This window comes from Oncorhynchus clarkii, chromosome 20 (genome assembly GCF_045791955.1).
Source record: "Oncorhynchus clarkii lewisi isolate Uvic-CL-2024 chromosome 20, UVic_Ocla_1.0, whole genome shotgun sequence".
Lineage (NCBI taxonomy): Eukaryota > Metazoa > Chordata > Actinopteri > Salmoniformes > Salmonidae > Oncorhynchus > Oncorhynchus clarkii.
Window position 1 is genome coordinate 81,058,239 of NC_092166.1, and position 18,638 is coordinate 81,076,876.

The following is an 18,638-nucleotide window of genomic DNA, read 5'->3' on the forward strand; positions in this document are numbered from 1 at the left end:
CACCATGACTGTTGGTGTGGAGGTAATACAGTCACCATGACTGTTGGGGTGGAGGTAATATGGTCACCATGACTGTTGGGGTGGAGGTAATATGGTCACCATGACTGTTGGTGAGGAGGTAATACGGTCACCATGACTGTTGGTGCAGAGGTAAAACGGTCACCATGACTGTTGGTGTGGCAGTAATACGGTCACCATGACTGTTGGTGAGGAGGTAATACAGTCACCATGACTGTTGGTGAGGAGGTAAAACGGTCACCATGACTCCCGGTGAGGAGGTAATATGGTCACCATGACTGTTGGTGCGGAGGTAATACGGTCACCATGACTGTTGGTGAGGAGTTAATACAGTCACCATGACTGTTGGTGAGGAGGTAAAACGGTCACCATGACTCCCGGTGAGGAGGTAATACGGTCACCATAACTCCCGGTGCAGCGGTAATACGGTCACCATGACTCCCGGTGAGGAGATAAAACGGTCCTAGTAAAGGCTAATACAGCACTGTTGTATCCTTTAATGTAGGAATGATGGGATGCAGGTACTAGGGCTCCAGTCTGAACCTTGTTGAAGTCACAGAGCTTCCAGAAGAGCACCAGTAGCTCCTGGTGGAACCGGATCTTCTTGGCTGAGTTGGGCAGGTAGGTCTGGATCAGAGGGTTGGTCATCAGTCTGGCCAGCCCCTTCAGGATAAAGCTGAAGTCCTGGAGAAAGACAACAACAACAAACTCTCCCTTCAAATGTACTGCGACTTAAATGGTTTTTAAAAATGGATATCTGATGGACCCAGAGTCATGTGGTTCTGGATTGACCGTTTGAACAGTGTACGTTAGTGTCTTACCTCCTCTCTATGGATCCTGGACAGGTAGTTTACAAACAGGTTGTCTGGTCCCACAGGCTGAGAACCCAAGGAAGAGAAACATTATGATAACAGATACAACAACCAACAATTACACGTGGCCAGAGGCAAGATGGAACTACCACCATGTTGCTTATTCCTATCCAGTTCTCTCAGATCTTAGAAGGGGATTTGAGAATCAGGCGCTCTCTCTCTCTTTTTTACCTCTAGGTCCTCCATGGCGGAGGCGGAATGGTCCAGGCTGTGTTGTGCTGCGGCTGGCCCGGCCTCGTGCTCCAGAGTCACTATGAGGACCTGGACAGCATGCTCCACCAACACCTCTCGGTAGTCAGAGAACATCAGGTGATTGTAAGGGATACCGTAACCCACTGCGTCATAGGCACACACCACGTTGAGGAGAGACGTGAAGAGAGGCAGGGCATGTCTGGGAGGAGGAGAAAGAGGTTAGGATTAGTGTAACACACACTCTTCAGACCAAATCTTCAGTCATAAAGTGTGTGTGTGTGTGTGTGTGTTACCGGTTGTCTATAGCGCAGAAGAAGGTAACCCAGGGGTTGAGGATGTTGTCAGCAGAGGGGGGCAGGTACATGGCCTCAGAGAAACAGGTCAACAGCAGCTTCAGCAGCTCCGTCCTGACCAAGACAGTGGAGAGAAAAATGTGCAATATAATCTCTAAAATCAACTCCGAGCCCCCTCTAGGCACTTGTGTAGGTCTCAGAGGGCTGGATAGGTCTGGGTAACATGGTGAGAGTTTCATCTTGCCCCCGATGAACCAAGTGGAATTGTCGCCATATTGATTATACCTATCCTACACAAGTAGATCTAGTAATTCAGGGATGCCTCCCCCTTCTCCATCTTCCCTGGGGTCTCACCTGTTGAGGTCGTGGGTGTAGTTGAGTGGGGGGGACTGAGCGAACCCCACTCCTGCCTCCCAGATGTACTCACAGCTGTCTATGGACTGTATGTCCTCCACTGTGTCCTGGGGAAGAGAAGAACACCGAGGTGACCTTCAAGCATAGTCTAGCAGCAATTCCATTTTACTGTTATTGTTACACTCCATAAAACGTAGAACAATGATTGTTTGGTTAACTAAACATGGTACAAACCATAGTTCACTGCACAACGGGTCATGTGAAGAATTCATGATTGTCAAAATGGGACAGTGCTGAGGTTACAAAGGAGACAGTGGGTCATGTTTTATTCATATCAGCAGAGGGTAGAGAGCTGTGACAGAGAGCCGTGACAGAGAGAGCCGTGAGAGCCGTGACAGAGAGCTGTGACTGTGACAGAGAGCTGTGACTGTGACAGAGAGCTGTCTGTGAGAGCTGTGACAGAGAGCTGTGACTGTGAGAGCTGTGACAGAGAGCTGTGACAGAGAGCTGTGACAGAGAGCTGTGACAGAGAGCTGTGACAGAGAGCTGTGACTGTGACAGAGAGCTGTGACTGTGACAGAGAGCTGTGACAGAGAGCTGTGACAGAGAGCTGTGACAGAGAGCTGTGACAGAGAGCTGTGACTGTGACAGAGAGCTGTGACTGTGACAGAGAGCTGTGACTGTGACAGAGAGCTGTGACTGTGAGAGCTGTGACAGAGAGCTGTGACTGTGAGAGCTGTGACAGAGAGCTGAATCATGAACTAAGATGCATCGGGGCCCGTCGGTCATGAACGGGTGACTGATATAAACGGAGCTCCATTTAGGTAATACACTAGTGGGTTAACAGAGACAAACAGCCGGATGGACCAGCCAATGGGATGGATGCAGGTTCAACCTGTGAGCTTACATTAGTCTATCTAAATTATTTGAAAAGCTAACGATCCAATGGTGAAACTACTCCACTTCATTCAGAGGGTGAATCAAAAGCTACAAATCTTTTATTTTTTAAAGGCAAACTTGCAATGTATTGGAGGTTGTTTTATGTTGGAAGTGCACTCACAATCTAATTGTTATTTGTCCAATGATGAATTCTTTCTTTCAGTTATTTTTTTAAGGAGTGGCTCAGTCCCACTCCTAGTGGCTCAGTCCCACTCCTAGTGGCTCAGTCCCACTCCTAGTGGCTCAGTCCCACTCCTATTGTAGTTCATTTTTCATAAAGCTATTTTTGAAAAGAGAGAACAGTGTTGAAAAGACGGAGAAGATAGGAGGAGGGTGGGTCGGATTCTAACCCATGCCAACTCTGGCGCGTGTGTGCCGGGGGTCAGCGGTTGTAAGCGACAGACACGAAGGCCACCAATAATGTATTTGTCCTATTGGTTGCCTTGAACATGTAATAAAACAATTACATTTCCCCGAACAAAAAAATGCATCTACCTCCTACAAATATATCCATATATTATAATCCACATAAGAATTCCCAAGAGACACGCTGTAGCCTGTACGTAGTTTACATAGGTTACTTGAACTGTCTCAGGTAAAATGTAGGTATGGTACTGCGTTGTATACAAACACCGCTTCCAGCTGCCCCCCTTTGGCGCCGGTTCTAAATATTTATTCAGACATTAAAACCCTTCTGCTGCAGGATTATTTCCCTCCTGTGACAAAACAGGTCAAATTAAGATCCTACATCTGTATATAGTGCACTAATATTGATCAGGGGCCATTTTGATCAGGGCTTTGGTTAAAAGTAGAGCACTTATATAGAGAATAGGGTGCAATTTGGGATGTAACTTTTGTTCACACTTCCTTCCACCTGAGTGGAGCACTCACCTGACTTTACCAATCTACAACACCAGAGAGAGATAACTGCGACAGTCAGGCAGACATTTGAATGCATTGTACTAGAACCTAGTTAGAACTTAGTTAGAACCTAGTTAGAACCTAGCTGTCAGCAGCAGCCTCATTGTTAATCTTCATAGATGACTAAATTAAGAGAGAGTTCAGTTCACAATGTTGTGCGGTCAGTCTTGCAGGATAGTATTCACTCTCAATAGTTGACTCTAACCATGGAAGTGAGAGACGTTCTGTGTGTGTGTGTGTATCTGTGAGTGAGTGATCAACTGGGGGGGATTAGGAAGGTCTCCACTTTATTTCACAGCCTGCCTAACACCATTGGGCCCTGTCCAGCCAACAACACCATAGAGGTGTTTGCTCAGTGGATAAGGAGTGTCTAACACCCTCCTCCTTTCTCAGCCCAGTTAACAAACATGGCTGAGGGCCACACCTCACCTCACACGGCTCCCGCTGTGCACTGGAGTCACTCATTAACCCTGAACCACTGCCTGTACAGAGGAGACATTCTGGGACATTGTGTTCACTTACAGACCAATCCTAGCTTGGGTTCCGTACAAATGTCCACATAAATGTCCTTTATGTGCACAGATCTTGAATTACAATTTGGCCCCTCAAAAAAATACAGAACGATAAACTACTTGTCCAGATTGTATTATCTGTTTCTTCCTCGCTGGTCAAGACAAATTTCTCTCAATAGTGTTTGTCCGAAGTGGAGGGGGTTACTCACCGAACCTGTCCTCTTGTGGCTCTGGACGGTGAAGTCTGGACAGAAAAGCAGGTCAGATACAGCCAGGAGGAGAGACTCAGCCAGGGGCCTCGCTCCATCATCATCACCTTCATCCTGCTGGGAGATAAGACATCATCATCATCCTTCTCCTCCTAAGACACAATCCAATTATTCTTCTCCTCCTCCTCCTCTGCACCACCACCTTCATCCTCAGTCCGTGGTTCCCATGGCACTGTGAGTTCACCTAGGCAGAGAGCTTGCTAAATATCTGGCTTGACCTTTTTCAGACGAACTCGTGGACAATATTTTTTGTCTCTGCGTGCAGTTTGAAGTAAGTTGCTAACTAGCGTTTGCGCAGAGACTAAACCTATGGGTACCTGCTAGCATGCTAACAGTTACCCATATAAAAAAATTGGGGCTCCCGAGTGGCGCAGCGGTCTAAGGCACTGCATCTCAGTGCAAGAGGTGTCACTACAGTACCTGGTTTGAATCTAGGCTTCCTCACATCCGGGCTGTAATTGGGAGTCCCGTAGGGCGGCGCACAATTGGCCCAGCGTTGTCCGGTTTTGGCCGGGGTAGGCCGTCATTGTAAAATACGATTTTGTTCTTAACTGACTTGCCGAGTTAAATCAAAGTTAAATAAATAAATATAATTCCAGTCATTGTGCTAACTGAAGTTAGCATTGGCTCACGAAAATACCTTTTAACTTACTTCTTCAGAGACATAACAGCGGTATCCATGAGTTTATCTGCCTCTGGGGAAAGTAGATAAAGGGCCTCATTGCCAAAATCCCAAAGTATCCCTTTAACAATGTGTGTCTTTGTTTTACTCCATGGACTTTAGGAACCACAACTGAAATACTGTAAGTCTGACTTTGTGTTTTCCCCGTCACATTTAAAAAACATGTGTGTTTTCTTTAACTGGCAAATCAATCAATCCTGCTAGGAGACAGAGAAAGAGCTCGGTCACAGGAAACATGTCCTTGAGATACTAATAGTACATGTATATATTATTACTGTAGTATATGATGGGCTCAGTAGAACTGCATAAAGAATGTGGCAGAAATATATCAACCAGTCAAAATCAAAGTGTAGTACAGAATGCCTCCTCATTGACAGCCATTCTGCATTCCCTCCCATTCCCATAATAGTTCACCATTCACCCATCCAGCCTCTCACTTTAATTAAAAGGTTATCCAATACCTCTTCAATTCAACCATTGTCCAGGAGGGATGCATGGGATGCAAGAGGGAGGGGGGCACAATATGAGCACTGTTCAGGCAGGCTGAGGTGCTCTTCAGGCCAGGTAACAGGAGACAAAGCTGGCTCAACAATTAGCCGACATTAAGGGAGAAGGAAATCCCCCACTCAAAGAGCTCTCTCAACCTCAGGATAGTGTTCATTAGGCATGAAAACAGACTGAAATGGGGAGGCACAACATAATCTTGTCCAAAAATCAACAAACATTTTTTTTTGTGTGTGTGTTATCAAGATGTTTGAAAAACTGTGTGTAAGGTGTGCCCTAATGAACACAACCCTGCTTGGTCAGATCTTACAACACTGGCAGGTCAGAGCTTTGAAAACCTGAATAGACACAGTTCCCACCAGACAACACAGCAGTAGCTGCAGTAGTGGGGTCCAGACAGTACCAGAGTGGAGAACTCACAGATCCAAGTAGAAGATCTGATCTATACAAAGCTGAAAAGGGTGAAAGATCAAACCCGGAGTTGGGAAAGAATAGTATTTCTGTGTGTGTCTGCTCTCCAACCCACGACACAGTGAATCTTGGGTGCTAATTTCCCAGCATGCTTTTCACCATGAGAAAAACAATCCTCTATCCAATGATCTGTAAACAAATACATCTCTGTACATAAAATAATTCAACCAGAATTTAAATGATTTGTTCAGTCAGTGACAGTGCTGGGTAAGGACTATGGTGAAGCAGTCATGAACTCACTAGTCTGATCCAATCACGTCTCTCGCTCTCTCTGTAGAGACATAGCAGGCATGCTGATGTAAGTTCATAGGGAGAAGAGAACACACACTGATTCTGAGAGACTGAGTTAATTTAATGGATTGCATAACAGGCAATCTTTTCAACTCAAGCTGCCAGAGAGCTCGAGAAAGAGGCTAGCAAGTGGAGACAGAAGCTAGCATCCTTGGCAGTGTGCATCTCTTAATTTGCCAAGGGGAGACAAAAATGAAGGGAACCGAAAAGTGAGTCTCACACAAACTAATAATACTTAATATGACCTCTGATAAACCGATACACAAATTGTATACATGATGACATCACAACTTCAAAGGGTTCAAATGTCCAATGGTAGCACAGAACACATCTGCACAGCGTTTCTTCTCTCTATTGGAAGGGCGCCGTTCTTGGTCAGTTTAACCTCAGCCAAGATGAGGAGAACAGTACACTTACCCCAGCTCTCCCTGCACCAGGCACGGTGGACCAGAAGAAGCCTCTCCAGTCTGCGTCCTCAAAGATATACGGTAGGATACGTGTGAGCAGACGGATGCAGTTCAGGACGATCTGTCTCTCCTTCTCCGAGGGACAACCAGAGTCAGCCCCCTGGACAAGCTTCTCCACTGCCTGGAATGGACACATTACCATGTATAGTTAGCACAACACAACACAAACTGCTTCATTTCCTGCTTTTTTTCATTTGAGGTCTTATATAGTGGACCCTTGAGGCGCGACACAGGCAGATCATTCAACAATAGTTCAGTCCATCTGCTGCAGTAATACAGCCTTTACATTCAACTGGACTGTGAACAATAAACACTAGCATTCTTTCACACCAACTGTATCCAAGGTAACCAATGGACTCTGTTTAAATACAGAAAAGGCTCTCACACACACACACACACACACACACACACACACACGTCCCTCTTTCTATTGAAAACCGACAAGAGACATATTAGAAGCAAACCCAGATGGAACACCTGACCTGTACAGCACCACTAAACACACTCAGAATACGCCTGTTACAGCACCACTAAACACACTCAGAATACGCCTGTTACAGCACCACTAAACACACTCAGAATACGCCTGTTACAGCACCACTAAACACACTCAGAATACGCCTGTTACAGCACCACTAAACACACTCAGAATACACCTGTTACAGTACAGCACCACTAAACACACTCAGAATACGCCTGTTACAGCACCACTAAACACACTCAGAATACGCCTGTTACAGTACAGCACCACTAAACACACTCAGAATACGCCTGTTACAGTACCACTAAACACACTCAGAATACAGCACCACTAAACACACTCAGAATACGCCTGTACAGCACCACTAAACACACTCAGAATATGTCCACTGTAATGTTACTGTACTACTTGCATTGTGCTACTTTCTCAACTGTATCCAAGGTAGACAAAAAAAAGGTTAACCCCTTACATCCCCTGGGAAGTAGCCTATATGGTTAAGGCTACATTGAAAGTTTTTTAAAAACTTAATTTACTTTTTCTCCCTAATTTTGTGGTATTGAATTGGTAGTTTCAGTCTTGTCCCATCGCTGTAACTCCCGTACGGACTCGGGAGAGACAAAGGTCGAGAGCCGTGCGTCCTCCGAAACACAACCCAGCCAAGCTGCACTGCTTCGTGATACAACACCCACTTCCCCCTGGAAGCCAACCGCACCAATGTGTCGGAGGAAGCACCGTACACCTGGCAACGGTGTCAGCATGCATTGCGCCCGGTCCCCCACAGGAGTTGCTAGTGCGCAATGGGACAAGAACATCCCTGCCGGCCAAACCCCACCCCTAACCCGGACGACGCTGGGCCAATTGTGCGCTGACCCATGGGTATCCCGGTCGTGGCCGGCTGCGACAGAATCTGGACTTGAACCAGGATCTCTAGTGGCACAGCTAGCACTGCGATGCAATGCCTCAGACCACTTCCCCACTCGGGAGGCCTGAAATGTTTCTTACAGAAGAAACATGGACCACATATGTATAACCGTGGTAACAATCAAAAGGGAAAGATTATGGGGATAAGTATTAGACTAAAAGGTGAGGACACGACAGTTCACCTGACTCAAGGCTGAATCTATACATTACACTATTGATTTTATGTGCATTTTGACATTTACTGTGCTTCTCGACCACATTTGTTGATAACGAAATCTGAAAATACTCTGAATACATTCAGGAACATTCTAAGAATATTCTTGGAAAATGTGGGGTAGGTGGGCCGTAAGACGAAAACAATGACAAGGGTTGGAGTAGAGGACTAACTGGTGTTTCCAAGTGGCCACACACACACACACACACACCTCTCCAAAGGTGTCCACAGTTCCTAAGTCATTTCAAAGCACTTTTATGACTCATAAAAAGAGTCTTCAACTATAAGGTGCTTTTTTTGAGCTGGCCTAGCTGTGCTGTTGAGGAACTAGGGCGAGCACACTTGTAGCTGTTAAGTTAGGAACACAACCCTGCATCCCCGCTGTTGTTTACGCAATCCAAAAACGGTCCATTATAAATCGCAATCTGGGTCAGGTGGGCATCATCTGAAAGCTTGTTCTATTACAACATGACTTACTAAATGATAAAATACGATCTTACAGTGTTAGGCTTTCAGTAGAGAATTCAGAGAAGCAGATCGTACTTTAGGTCCGCAAAGAATGGAGTCATTTGTGCATTCAGATGCATGGTCCGTGGCAAATTTGCTTCACAATAAGACAAACGTAGACTCATTCTGTTCAGGACAACCCAGGGTAATACATCATGTAACTGTACATCAAAACACAGAGATCATAAACATTGACTCTGAACTGAACATGAGTTTTATGACATAGATATGTGAAGTGCACGTTTGGACTCACAGGTGTTTTTGCTTGCTTGTATGATATCAAAGTGATATTTCTTAGAATCTTTAACGTCTCATCTTTCAAAATACATTAAGATCTAATCAAATCCTCTTAAATGTACAGTATTTCCCTCACTCAGACAAGCAAAAAAGGTGCAAGAGTTGTCCAATTAGAGGGAGGGATGGGTCAACTTGTCGCGCAAGGTGCTCAAGTTCAGAACGTCTGTCAGTCCAAACCCATTCAGAGCTGTGAAGTGGAGACCCTGAGCTCTGACGTCATGTATAGCATGTTACTGTACAGCCACTGCGTTTATATTTAGGCGCTTGTCAATGTCCAAAATCTGCCATTTTCAACCCGTATATGGGTGTGAGTGTTAAGGGACACACACACACACACACACACACACACACAAAATTCAAAATCCTATTTTCCCTAATCCAGAAACCTATACTAGCTCCTAATCCAAAACTAAATTCTAGCCCAAACACTAATTCTAACCTTAACCCTAAACCCCCTAGAAACAGCATTTGATCTTGTGGGGACAAAAAAAAATGTCCCCAGTTGGTCAAATTTTTGTTTGTTTAGTATTCTTGTGCGATCTTCTGGTCCCCACAAGTATAGTTAAACACATCCACACACACAGGCACACACACACAGCCTAGATTACCTTGTAACAGAGGGTTGCCAGATTGGAGGGAGATTCTTCTCTGACAGCTCGTATCTCCGCTGCCGGCACCAGAGCAAACACATCCTGGACGGTATTGGCAGTATCCGCCCAGAACTGGTCCCAGAAGGCATGGTCCGTAGCCTCCACGGGCTGGGGGAGATGAACAGACAGACAGGGATCAGGTACATCCGCCTACAGGAGAGAGCTGCTTGGCTGTAGCCTACAGGAGGAGAGAGAGCTGCTTGTCTGTAGCCTAGAGGAGGAGAGAGCTGCTTGGCTGTAGCCTAGAGGATGAGAGAGCTGCTTGGCTGTAGCCTAGAGGATGAGAGAGCTGCTTGGCTGTAGCCTAGAGGAGGAGAGAGCTGCTTGGCTGTAGCCTAGAGGAGGAGAGAGAGCTGCTTGGCTGTAGCCTAGAGGAGGAGAGAGAGCTGCTTGGCTGTAGCCTACAGGAGGACAGAGACCTGCTTGGTTATAGGCTACAGAAGGACAGAGAGCTGCTTGGCTGTAGCCTACAGGAGGAGAAAGACCTGCTTGGTTGTAGGCTACAGAAGGACAGAGACCTGCTTGGCTGTAGCCTACAGGAGGAGAGAGAGCTGCTTGGCTGTAGCCTACAGGAGGAGAGAGAGCTGCTTGGCTGTAGCCTACAGGAGGAGAGAGAGCTGCTTGGCTGTAGCCTACAGGAGAGAGAGCTGCTTGGCTGTAGCCTACAGGAGAGAGAGCTGCTTGGCTGTAGCCTACAGGAGGAGAGTGCTGCTTGGTTGTAGCCTACAGGAGAGAGAGCTGCTTGGCTATAGCCTACAGGAGGACAGAGACCTGCTTGGCTATAGCCTACAGGAGGACAGAGACCTGCTTGGTTATAGGCTACAGAAGGACAGAGAGCTGCTTGGCTGTAGCCTACAGGAGGAGAAAGACCTGCTTGGTTGTAGGCTACAGAAGGACAGAGACCTGCTTGGCTGTAGCCTACAGGAGGAGAGAGAGACCTGCTTGGCTGTAGCCTACAGGAGGACAGAGAGACCTGCTTGGCTGTAGCCTACAGAAGGACAGAGACCTGATTGGCTGTAGCCTACAGGAGGAGAGAGAGACCTGCTTGGCTGTAGCCTACAGGAGGAGAGAGAGCTGCTTGGCTGTAGCCTACAGGAGGAGAGAGAGCTGCTTGGCTGTAGCCTACAGGAGAGAGAGCTGCTTGGCTGTAGCCTACAGGAGGAAAGAGAGCTGCTTGGCTGTAGCCTACAGGAGAGAGAGCTGCTTGGCTGTAGCCTACAGGGGGAAAGAGAGCTGCTTGGCTGTAGCCTACAGGAGAGAGAGCTGCTTGGCTGTAGCCTACAGGAGAGAGAGCTGCTTGGCTGTAGCCTACAGGAGAGAGAGCTGCTTGGCTGTAGCCTACAGGAGAGAGAGCTGCTTGGCTGTAGCCTACAGGAGGAGAGTGCTGCTTGGTTGTAGCCTACAGGAGAGAGAGCTGCTTGGCTATAGCCTACAGGAGGACAGAGACCTGCTTGGCTATAGCCTACAGGAGGACAGAGACCTGCTTGGTTATAGGCTACAGAAGGACAGAGAGCTGCTTGGCTGTAGCCTACAGGAGGAGAGAGACCTGCTTGGTTGTAGGCTACAGAAGGACAGAGACCTGCTTGGATGTAGCCTACAGGAGGAGAGAGAGACCTGCTTGGCTGTAGCCTACAGGAGGACAGAGAGACCTGCTTGGCTGTAGCCTACAGAAGGACAGAGACCTGATTGGCTGTAGCCTACAGGAGGAGAGAGACCTGCTTGGCTGTAGCCTACAGGAGGAGAGAAAGACCTGCTTGGCTGTAGCCTACAGGAGGAAAACAGTTAAATATATACAGAAATAAACGTCAGGGGCCGCTTCCCCGGATACATAATACTTAATAACTTTTGATGGAGATTCTTTATTGCCTTTTAGTCCAGGATGGATGGTTGGACGGATGGGTGGGTGGGTGGGTGGATGGGGGGGTGGGTGGATGGGTGAGTGGGTGGATGGATGGGGGGGTGGGTGGATGGGTGGGTGGATGGTTGGGGGGGTGGGTGGATGGATGGATGGGGGGGTGGGTGGGTGGATGGATGGGGTGGGTGGGTGGGTGGGTGGGTGGATGGTTGGATGGATGGGTGGGTGGATGGATGGTTGGATGGATGGGTGGGTGGATGGATGGATGGATGGGTGGGTGGGTGGATGGATGGTTGGATGGATGGGTGGATGGATGGTTGGATGGATGGGTGGATGGATGCGTGAGCGGGTGGGTGTCCGGGAAACCGGCCAAAGAAGTAGACATATGATGGAACACATGTTTGTCAGACAATATATTCAGCTACTGGCCTACTTCACATGTTCTTGATTTGCATATTCTATTATAATACCAGTTGTTCTAAGATCTTTCCAGAACGTCCTTGATGACAGAGTAAATATAACCTATACACTGCAGTTTAGACTGATGCTTATTTGCCTAACTTTAATGTATTTCAGCCCACATTAAAATCAGCCACATTGTCTGAATGTTATGATTCATTCAACAACCACAACATCAGAAATGTAGCTGGTAATGTTATCTAGACTACCCTGTTTTTTTTGTGTATTTTCCAACAGCTGAATTATCGGGTAAACCGTGCAACTGATCAATTCAAGTGCCAGCCACAACAGCAGGCACTGAATGAACTGTATTCAGACCTGCATCTCAGTGTAGCTCTGCATCAGATCCACCTCAGCCTCTCGGTGGGGTTTATATCGGAACTACAGAAGTACGATTACAATGTGACATTTGATTACAAAATAACATTGTTGCCAAGTTATGAGTCTACAATTCTATAACACAAATTTGCAGTATTTATAACAGTACCCTACAATTAATCTAATTGTCAGTTCATATAGCCAATATATATATATATATATATCTTATGCTACATTTGAATTAAAAGTTTACATTTAGACAAACCAGAAAACCCTGTTTTTGGACAGATGTTAGGTAGCCCTTACCATATTTATCCACCCTCTCAGCCATGTGTCAAATACAAGGCTACCATCTGGCGCACTGAAATTGCTATTTGTATCTTGAAAAACAGAACTGTTCATAAATATTTAAACTCTGCATTAGCCTACCCAAAAGAGAGTTATTATTTCAACAAACCTGTGTTTTGGTTGTCAGTTGTATCACAGCTTTTCTGAAGTTGAGTTTGGAGTCAACGTTGCCCATTTTCTACTAGCCACCAACCTGTTCGCTCCGTCTGAATCGCCTGTGTACGGTAACCACCGGTAGGTTGCTCTTGCGTAGTCGTGGATAATCTCACTCATCTGCCACTTCCTTCTCCAGCTACACTTGCGACGCACAGTCAGAAGGATTTGAGCTGAACAGGATTCAGGCAAGGCGACTTCCGGGATCCAAATGTACATATTTGTTTAATTTGCGTCTTAATGGGATTTCACTGATGCAATTCCTTGACTATTTACCTGAACACCTGATGAATCCGTTAAACAAAAACTTGCTATTTGCAACCTGTAACTGTAACAACATGTACTAGGCCTAATAGTAATACTTATCATCATCATCATCATCTTAATTATAAGACAAGACAATAGTGAGAAATGTCCAGCCATGAATGTTTTAATTTATGAAATATCTAGTTTATTTTGTAGTAGTTTTTTTCAAATGTATTTACCTTTCCCTATAAAAGTGCACAGTGTACAATAAATATTTAGCAATACATTTTGATGGACTGATACTTCAAAATACAATCATATTTAATATGATGCAGTAGCCTCTGTTTTTTGATGCCTCGTCATTATCCGTTGGTCATTAGAATTACAACAGTGCCTCTCAGTGTTACACTGGTACAGTTGTAACAGGGTGCTGGTGCCCCTCTATTCAGTGAATTATGGTAACCATGTTATTATGAAGCAGAGGCACAACAGCCTAAATCAACCCTGTCCTAACCTAGAACCTGTGCACGCTATTTGGGGAGAATCTCAATTGCAGTACCTTGATTTCACGTCTTCTCTCCTCGCCTCCTACTCCAAAAGCTATCTAGACTATTTGCGTTGCCACCCCCATTCCTAACTACCCAATGTTTATTGACTTGATTATTACTGCCATTCTTAGTTTAGATATATGGTATAGTCCGTGTGCGTTCTCAATGGTGTTTTCATAAATTATCTCCGGTTTCAGAGCACTCTCGTCTGAGTGTACGAGAGCGGAGAATAGTGTATTTACGAGCGCTCAACCCGGTTGAATATGGCCGGTGTCAGTAATCGGCAAAAAACGTAATTAAATTGTTGCCAGCAGCACAGTTACAGTCATCAACGCTCTGGATAACATGAAAACTGCCTAATCGGCTTTGCTAGGGCGAGTAAAATGGTCAAAATGGTCTCATTTGTGTCTGGAAGTAGCTAGCAAGCTAGCCAACGTTAGTTTGGGTGCTTGACTGCAATTGTTAGGAGCCGAAACGGACAATCTGACAACCTCTGAATTTACAGCACACTCTGGCTCTGAAAGGATACTGTTCATTTACAGTATACTAAAACGAACTAATAGTATATAGTATGTAGTATATACTCATTAAGTATGTCGTATACGGTATGTTAGTATGGGTATTTGAACACAAATTCTGTTAATTATCTATGCATAGTCACTTTAACTCTACCTACATGTACATATTACCTCAATTACCTCGACTAACCGGTGTCCTCCTACATTGACTTTGTACCAGTCCCCCTGTATAAAGCCTCGCTATTGTTATTTTACTGCTGCTGTTTAATTATTTGTAACTTTTATGAAAAATGTTTTACTAATCTATTTCTGAACACGTATTTTTTCTTAAAACTGCATTGTTGGTTAAGGGCTTGTAAGAAAGCATTTCTCTGTAAGGTCTACCTACACCTGTTGTATTCGGCGCATGTGACAAATGCAATTTGATTTGATTTGATTTGATTTGAAAAGCCAACCAGGGAGTTTGATTAAGTAGAACCGTAGCGTATCGGGTTATGGCCCGTGAACAAGTTGGCGCCGGCAGACACGGTCGCCCTTTTTCTAGCTCTTAGCCAACTTTGCAGTACCATAAACGCAGACGCAGGAGAACAGGAAGAAGAAGTGGTCAGACTCAGACGGTGTGCATAACCGTCCACCACTTCCGAGTACACTATTCAACTAATGCTCAGTCCCTGGGCATAAAGTAGACAAGCTCAGGGCGAGGATCTCCTTCTAGAGAGACATCAGGAACTGTTACATACTCTGTTTCAAGGATTCATGGCTCTCTCCGGATATACTGTCCCCCGTCCATTTAGCCAGCATGGTTCTCCGGCCATCGGGCGAACAGGAAAAAAACTACTCTCCAGGAAAAAGAAAAGGCGAAGGGGTTAATCATGGTGTGATTGTGATGAAGTACAGGAACTAAAGTTCCTTTTATTCTCCTGATCACCATCAAATGCCGATCGCATTTCCTTCCCGGGAGAATATTCTTGCGTCATTGTCACTGCTGTGTATATATTCACCCCTTAAGCCGGTGCTGCAACGGCCCTCAAGGAACTACACTGGACATTAATAAAGATACTATAATAAAGGAAATCTTAATAAGGAAATGCTACCGAAATGATGTCTACACATCTCATGTGCTACACACGCATCGAACACTCTTGATCATTGTTAATATCCCTTTCCAGGATGGCTACAAGGCCTCCCCCCGCCCTCCCTTTGGCAAATCAGATGACACCTCCATTCTGCTCCTCCCCACCTATAGACAGAAACGTAAACAAGGAAGCACCTGTGGTAAGGACTCTGCAACATTGGTACGATCGATTGGAGTCTATGTGTCAAGATTCCTGATTTTCTTCTCATTTTGATCAAGCGACAGGGAAATGGGCAGTAACACTTACTTCTGTCATCATGAAGTGATATGAGTGGCTCGATCAAGGACCCTCACGAACTGCACCATCAAGAGCTGTCGGGCTGTATCCCCTTCTGCCTTCATAGAAAAAAAACATGATTTCACATGATATTTCCACAAATCATGTGTTTTTGGAACACTTCACATGTGGATTTTCATGTGATTACATAACCTTTCACATCAAATCAAATCAAATCAAATGTATTTTTTTATATAGCCCTTCGTACATCAGCTGATATCTCAAAGTGCTGTACAGAAACCCAGCCTAAAACCCCAAACAGCAAGCAATGCAGGTGTAGAAGCACGGTGGCTAGGAAAAACTCCCTAGAAAGGCCAAAACCTAGGAAGAAACCTAGAGAGGAACCAGGCTATGTGGGGTGGCCAGTCCTCTTCTGGCTGTGCCGGGTGGAGATTATAACAAAACATGGTCAAGATGTTCAAATGTTCATAAATGACCAGCATGGTCGAATAATAATAAGGCAGAACAGTTGAAACTGGAGCAGCAGCACAGTCAGGTGGACTGGGGACAGCAAGGAGTCATCATGTCAGGTATTCCTGGGGCATGGTCCTAGGGCTCAGGTCCTCCGAGAGAGAGAAAGAGAGAAGGAGAGAATTAGAGAACACGTGGATTCAAATGTTCACATTTCACAGGTGATTCCCTGCAAACAAAAATGAGTTGGTACACACACAACTCTTTTAATATGCAGATTTCAACTTAAATATTTGATTATTAATTAACTGCGATTTGAACTCACAACCTCTTGGTTCACAGCACTATGATCTTCCTGCTATGCCATATCTGTGTCAGTTACTGGCATCACCTGCATTCCTACAATTTGGACTTCAAAGTAAATCTCAGCTTTGTTAAAAATACACTCATGAAACACTTAACACTTATATATTTATCATAATGATTGAGGAGTAACATTAAAACGGAATAATATGCCCCACCAACATTAGAGAACTATACAGAAAAAAACTAAAATTGATGAAATAATTCAAATAAATCAACGATGAGAGAATAGTCAGAGGTCAGCATGTGGGAGGAATCGGAGCTCATGGATGATAGACACGTTTCCCACTAGTAATTACCAGTTGGAGGGCTGTTCGCATGGGTTTTTTCCAGTCGTATAAATTCGGTAAATTCCCAATTCCCACTTGGTTACGAATGCAGCATTAGGTGCAATCGTTACTGTACTTTGAAATGTCAGTGGTGGTAATGTGGTAGGGGTTTATTAGCATATTTGGGGGCATGGTCTAAAATATGTTATATTTGTGTCAACCCTCAGTGGAAATGTTATACCAGTTTAAGTTGTTTGCGTGGTTTGCTCATTAACTTACTGACAACTAGTTAGAAGTGGGTTGTTATTAAATTGACAGTAACTTACTGTAGCTGATCCATCGCACTCACTACCCTGATAGTGTGGTAGGTGTAGAAGCCACCGTGCTTCTACACCTGCATTGCTTGCTGTTTGGGGTTTTAGGCTGGGTTTCTGTACAGCACTTTGAGATATCAGCTGATGTACGAAGGGCTATATAAATACATTTGATTTTGTTTTTTTTGTTGGGGGGGGGGGGGGGGGGGAAATTGAGTATTACAATGACATGGTGACTACCTTTCATTTAAATATTGTCCTTTGATATCACATATACTTTCGTCAGACTTAATCACGGCTGCAGAACTGACAGTAAAGAAGTAGAAGATTTATGAACAGACCACATTAACTGGGATGACATTCCCTTTTCGAGAGACCAAAAAGACCCAGCTGAAAGCCATGCCTCGAATAAGCCACGCCTGCAATCTTCTGATAGGCCGCCTCTGTTACAGTATGCTGCCAATCAGCAAGTGATATGCATGTTGTCAACAGAAGAGTCAGTGAAAGCATAGTAGTTCACGGGCAAGATTGCTAGTGGTAGCAAGTGTCCTGTAGGTTACTGGAAACATTTTGCCAGAAAGTTATTGTGACCTTTATCTGTCTGATTAGGATGAATAATATCCGACAATACCTTTTTAATTCTATGCGCTACGCATTTTGGTAGAGTCAGATCACTGAAGTGTAAGGAGCCTTCAATGTTTTAAGTGGACTGGATCTTTATAATTACCACCTGGGTCCTATTTCAGTAATAGTGAAATCAGGCCTTCTAGTTTGAGTTTTCCCCGGACTTAAAGGCTTTAATTGCATCAATAAGTTCTTCTTCTGTAATTTGGCCTTCACATGAGTCTTTCTTTACATTGTTAATAGAACAAAAAGTCCTTACAATACATTGTGGTTAGTGGAGATGGAAGAAACTAAAACGAAAACATATGCTTTAAGTACTTTGCTTCCTCTTTCAAAGTATTGTTTGGTGAATTATGGGTAACTCCATCATCTGTAACAAGTTTCAGTCCTTCTTTTTGGTAGTATTTCTTTAATGAAGATTCTTTCCGTACTGTCAGTCCCTCTATTTCCTTTGTTAGTATGAACTATTTTGACCTAAATTGCTTTTTGTTTTAAAGATGAGTACTGAACTACTACTTCAAGGTCTCAGAGCAAGTGACGTCACCGATTGAAACGCTATTTAGCGCGCACCACCGCTAACTAAGCTAGCCGTTTCACATCCGTTACACTAGCACCACCGCTAACTAAGCTAGCCGTTTTACATCCGTTACACTAGCACCACCGCTAACTAGTTAGCTGTTTCACATCTGTTACACATGGCCTCTAAAGGCATATTTAAAAGTGTCCCATACAATAAGGGGGATCTGCTGTACCTATGTTATGTTGGGAAAAGTCTGTTGTAAAGTCTTCTGTCCTGATTAAAAACAAGTTTTCATCCAATAGGCTTTGATTACATTTCCAATATCCTCGCCCACATAGAAATTCTGTAAGAGTAATGTACATACCAATTATTTTTATTTTATTTTATTTTACCTTTATTTTACTAGGCAAGTCAGTTAAGAACAA

The 18,638-nt window shown here is 44.7% G+C and overlaps 1 protein-coding gene across 1 annotated transcript in view; it reads right to left on the reverse strand.

Moving 5' to 3' along the window:
- Positions 1 to 13,059, reverse strand: part of LOC139375725 (protein HID1-like) — a 30,730-nt gene extending 17,671 nt beyond the window's left edge. The window contains exons 1-9 of the mRNA XM_071117539.1: positions 12,945 to 13,059; positions 9,814 to 9,963; positions 6,736 to 6,906; positions 4,311 to 4,427; positions 1,730 to 1,836; positions 1,376 to 1,489; positions 1,062 to 1,281; positions 840 to 896; positions 562 to 702 (exon numbers count right to left, since the gene is read on the reverse strand). Coding sequence (XP_070973640.1) covers positions 562 to 702; positions 840 to 896; positions 1,062 to 1,281; positions 1,376 to 1,489; positions 1,730 to 1,836; positions 4,311 to 4,427; positions 6,736 to 6,906; positions 9,814 to 9,963; positions 12,945 to 13,010 — 1,143 coding nt within the window. The 5' untranslated portion in view covers positions 13,011 to 13,059. The remainder of the gene's footprint in view (positions 1 to 561; positions 703 to 839; positions 897 to 1,061; positions 1,282 to 1,375; positions 1,490 to 1,729; positions 1,837 to 4,310; positions 4,428 to 6,735; positions 6,907 to 9,813; positions 9,964 to 12,944) is intronic.
- Between the last annotated feature and the right edge of the window lie 5,579 nt (positions 13,060 to 18,638).